The sequence below is a fragment of the Nematolebias whitei genome, chromosome 3 (genome assembly GCF_014905685.2).
Source record: "Nematolebias whitei isolate Nwh7 chromosome 3, NemWhi1, whole genome shotgun sequence".
Taxonomy (NCBI): Eukaryota; Metazoa; Chordata; class Actinopteri; order Cyprinodontiformes; family Rivulidae; genus Nematolebias; species Nematolebias whitei.
In genome coordinates this window covers 39,256,660-39,261,848 of record NC_056500.1, presented here as the reverse complement: position 1 = coordinate 39,261,848, position 5,189 = coordinate 39,256,660, and the positions used below count along the sequence as shown (strand labels likewise).

Here is a 5,189-nt window from a genome sequence, read left to right as displayed (position 1 = left end):
TAATCTGATGCTGATAATAATCTGATGCTGGTAATAATCTGATGCTGATAATCTGATGCTGATAATAATTTGATGCTCGTAATAATCTGATTCAGATAATAATCTGATGCTGATAATAATCTGATGCTGATAATAATCTGATTCAGATAATAATCTGATACTGAAAATAATCTGATGCTGATAATAATCTGATGCTGATAATAATCTGATGCTGATGTGCTGACAGATTAACTAGCTCCTTATTTGTAAAACCAATACCAAAGTATAATTTAACAAGATGCTCAACATTTTTCATTTTACCACAATTAAAATGCAGTAAACCTTTTTTTATCGTGTCCAGATAATATTACGACTCATTTAGCTTCAGATTGATCATTTACTGACACGCCTACTGGATTGATTGACAGGTCGCATTGTGGATCTGACTTGTGAATAAAAAAAAACGAGAGCTGGAAAAAAAGTCTCGTACGACTTTATTTTCGTAATCTTATGGCTTTTAATTATTATTATTTTTCTTCGCATGGCCCTAAAGCTCCGTCGTAGTAACGAGAAGCTCCAACTTTAAAAACAAGCTGCAGTTCAGCTGAAACTTTCATCGTGTTAGTGTCAGCTGCTTCACACACAATCAGTCCAGAAGCAGAAACAAACGAGCAAAAAGGTTTTCCTTCATGCTGCTGCACAGCTGCCTCTGCTCGGAGAAACATCTGGGCCGCAGACAGCCGACAGCCTCGTTGATGGATGTATTTTTAGCTCCTGGTGCAAAAATCACTTTTTACTATCTTTAACGAACTTCATCGTAAGCCGAGGCTGCTGACGGCCGCTCAGAGCAAAGAGGTGTTTCAAAATGGATTCTTTGTTTTTGAAGGTGTGTGCACGTTTGGAAGAGGAGCGGAGAGCTGCTGAGGAGCTGCGCAGTGGGCTGGAGAAGGAAAGAGAGAAGCTGAGGATGAAGCTTAAGGACGCCTCCTCCGAGGTCAGAGGTCACAGAGTGTGGATGAACTAATCCTAATCAAAGATCTATTGTTCACTGAAGGAATGCATATCGCCCGCCGCCTTTTTATGCCAGAGATGAACCTGAGATCATCTCACGTTGAGTTGTTTTGGTCAAATCTCCTACGTGCTGTAAGACTTCACTCAGATTATATTTTATGAATGACTCTCAGCTACTACCTCGTTAAATTTTAGCTCAGTATGTGTAAAATCCACTGATCTACAGCCATCGTTGTGTTTCCTAAGGTTAATTGGCCACAGTGGCCATCTTGAATTGGCTCCAAACGTTAATCAGTTGTAGACGTACATCCAGTTATAACTTTCTGAAAGGTTCATTAAAATCCAAACAGTGGCTCGTGAGATATTTTGCTAACAGACAGACCAACCTTAAGATGTGATGACCAGGTTGGACAATTCTGTGCTCCCAGGTCTGTAGGTTGGAGGTCGTGATCCAGCAGAACGACAAAAAGGAAAAAGTGGCCTCCGAGGTGGCGCCGTCGTGCGAGGCGCAGTGCTCCCGTCTGGAGGAGGAGCTCCATCAGGCCCGGAGTCGACTGGCTCGAGTCCAGGAGGAGGCGGAGAGGCAGCGGGACAGACAACAGAAGGAGATCTCGTCCCTGAGGGCTGACAAGCACCGGCTGGAGGAGAAGGTCCTGGAGCAGAGCCGGATGAACACGGAGAGGAGTCTGCTGGAGCAGAACCAGAGGCAGACGGAGGAGCGGATCAGGTACCACACCTGCCAGACCTCCGGGGTTCACCGCTCACTCTGAGGAGCCGTGCTGTTTCTGTACAGATTTAACATTAACCAGAAAAGAGACGTGGTAGGTGCAGCAGTAAATACATTGTCTGCATCAAAGCTCAAACAAGGAGGGGTTTGAACAGTAAATGATTGTCGTTTTGGAGATGAGTGTTTTTCTGGACTGGTATTGAACAGAGACAGTAAACCTAAATGTTTCTGATGCAAGTTATTCAAGTGGGGAGGAGTTGCTCTGAGGAGAACAGAGGGAGTTTTTTTTTTGTCCCAGGCGGCGCAGAGAGACAACTCCTGGAGGGAGCCATTTTATCCGCCATCATGTGCAGTGGTGGAGCTCGGGGGTGGCCATTGGTGGCCTTAGCCCCCGTAGATTAATATCTTAATCAACCACCACAATTATGTGAGGAAACTATACTTTTAAGCAATTAAATAAAAACTAGAAGGTATAGTTTCTGCAAATGATACAGGTGGCCGGTTAACGTATATAAATGGTGGTGGCCATCTTGGATTTTGAAATGGCAACCTCATTTTCAAAAGGAACCTTTCTTACGTCTAGAGAAGCCACACACCTAAATGGAAGTTGGCCCATTTCTTATTTTCAAGAAATCACACTCACAACACGGCCAGTCGGAGAATATTTCCAATTTCCCCTTTTCGCTCCGAGACGGGGGACAATAGACACCAGTTGAGATGTAGCACTGATTTTTATACATTTACCGTACTTGCCACCGTAAATGTTGCACGGCCGTATAAAACACATCAGTCCAAAAATGGCTAATAAAGTGGAAAAAAGCATAAATAAGTCACTTGGCCATATAAGTCGCATCTATTATGCATCACCGCTGACCACCCAGAAACATGGGCCGGTGTTGTGCCAAAAATCGATTGGCTGCAAAATGGCGGCTGTGGGAGGACTTTAACAAGAATTTAACAAGATTAACACTTATAACCAATTAATTGTTTGCTCGACATTGTAGTTAAGGTGTGTCTCAGTTGAACTTTTCCTTAATAAATGCACTTGAATGGTCAAATCAGCTGCATTTCTCCTGGGCGGCGCGGTAAAATGCAGCTGATTTGATGCTTGTTCCAGGAGTTCTGGAGCGAGAAGACGATGGCTTGGTATGGCAAGCCAAGTGTCTCATTAATAGCCACTTTTATCTATTAATGAGACTCTTGGATTGCCATAATGCTCGAGGTCCTTCTAGCGGCTGAAAATGGTAGTGTTCAATATTTTCCATGTCAGAATGAATGAAATCATCAGATCTCAGCCAAAAATTGGTTATAAATATGGGAAAAACATATATTAGTCACTTCGGTGTATAAGGACACAGGACGTGCAAATTTATGATAAAGGTGCGAATTATATGGCGAAAAATACAGTAATACTTGATTTCTCATTTCTTAACGATTGTTTACTTACACAACAAAATAAATCGTAATCTTTCTTCAAAAATGTGCCCAGTTAAAATAAAATGTCAACTTTCTCCTCACAAATGGTCTGAACAGACAAAAACATATATATATGAACATATACACGTTTTCAATGTTTTAACAAGGTAATAAAATCTAATTTAATGCTTTATGAAATCAAGTTATTAACTGAAAGGCCAGACAAAACTGTCCTCGTTAAAAAGAGAAAAACATTAAAGAAATAAATCACTGAAACAGTTGCAATTCTTGAAGGAATGCCTGTCACCTGCCACCATGTAGTCTGATCATTCAGTGCATGAAGTATGTGATGAGGATGACTCTCAGCTACTACCACACCAAATCGTAGCTCAGTATCTGTAAAATTCACTGAGTTATAGACATTTTTGTGTTGGCTGAAGTATATTAGCCGTAGCAGCCATCTTGAATTTGGTCGACTCTAAAGAGTTAATTAGTTTTCCGTGAGTTTTATTAAATTTGTTCAGTGGTTCATGAGAAGTCTTCTTACAAACACACAAACAGGTCGTTACATGCTCACCCGCCCTTCATGGCGCTACTCTTGCCTCCAGAGTCGAGTGCGAGGATCGCCTCAGAGCGGAGTTCAGGATCGAGATGAACGCCGCCGTCGCTGAGAGCGAGCAGAGGTGGCAGGACCGAGAAGAGGAGCTGCAGAGCCAAACGTCGGAGCTGCAGGCTCAGCTGACGGAGCTGCAGGCACAGGTGAGGCTACGAGCTGCGTTCAGCTCGATCATCCATTCTGACTCAATTAGTAACCCTCCGCCCGCTCAGCTCAACAAACAAAACAGACTCAGGATGTTAGAACAAAATATTTGTTCAAGTCACCTTGAAAGTCCAAAAATCAAGATTAAGTTTAGATTTTAATGTAAAGAAAATATTGCTGACTCAGCGCTGCATACTTTGTGATTTTTTTTAGCTGTTCGTGTCTCAAAATGTTCAGCTCGTTCAAGAGAAGTGTGCAGTGATTTTTAGTTTTTGTAACTTTTCTACTTGTCAGAATAACTAATGATAAATATTTTCCCCATAAAAATCTCTTCAGTTCCTTCAAAACATTGTTCTAGTGTCAAATGGTCTCCAGCAAACTGGCTCTGTGACTTCATGTGAACTACTGGTACTGTTCTGATACTTGTAGCCTCTAGCTGGGCATGTGCTACTTTTTATTAGTGTTTTGCTATTTTTGTTAGCATTTTCCTACTTTTAGATATTGTTTTGCTTTTCTGAAATTTTTAGCAAGTGCTCTTTTTCTTTTAGCTTCAACAACTCAGTTTTCAGCTTCTTCGGCACATTTCAGCTGAGTTGTAGCTTTCAGCATTCACCTTCCATTTTCACAGGAAACATAATTTCTCTCGTTTCACTCGTTGCGTCTGCACGGTCCACAGCGTAAAATATTCCTGTAATCTCCTCACCTCGAACACACAGCAAAAACACTTAATCTGAACCTAATCTGTCATCCCTGCAGCTGGATAAAAAGAAGGCGGGACAAGGAGACGATTGCCACGGCAACCCTGAAATTGACAGATTGAGAAAGGAGGTTCAAGAAACCAAGGAGATAAATAAGAAACTAAGGGATCTGCTGCAGGTACACCCACACAGTCCTACAGTCCTACAGTATGTGCACTACTTCATAGATTTTCTGTGTAATGAATAATTTAGCAGCTTTGATGAAAGCGTTGCAGGAGAAAGCAGCTTAGTGTTTTTTTCTGTGAATGGATGGTGAAGCTCTGCACAGCGTGTCCGTTCTGCGTTCGTCAGGCCCACACGGCGCCGCAGCCGTAAAGGGTGAGGCTGTGGTGAAAAATAAGAAATAAACGTGCATGTTTGTGTTTTAGGAGCCTCAGACCCAGTCTCTGGCGGAGGAGAGACACAATCATGCCGCAGCGCTGCAGGCGCTGGAGAGGCAGGCGAAGGAAGATCTGCTCTCTGAGATCAACAGACTTAAGACAATGCACCACCTGGAGCTCGGTAACACACACACACACACACACACACACACACACAC

The 5,189-nt window shown here is 42.6% G+C and overlaps 1 protein-coding gene across 1 annotated transcript in view; it reads left to right on the top strand.

Annotated features, from left to right (window-relative positions):
• fam184b (family with sequence similarity 184 member B) overlaps window positions 1–5,189 on the top strand; it is a 44,553-nt gene that overhangs the window by 24,314 nt on the left and 15,050 nt on the right. The window contains exons 7-11 of the mRNA XM_037674333.1: window positions 866–973; window positions 1,419–1,717; window positions 3,742–3,892; window positions 4,650–4,769; window positions 5,020–5,169. Coding sequence (XP_037530261.1) covers window positions 866–973; window positions 1,419–1,717; window positions 3,742–3,892; window positions 4,650–4,769; window positions 5,020–5,169 — 828 coding nt within the window. The remainder of the gene's footprint in view (window positions 1–865; window positions 974–1,418; window positions 1,718–3,741; window positions 3,893–4,649; window positions 4,770–5,019; window positions 5,170–5,189) is intronic.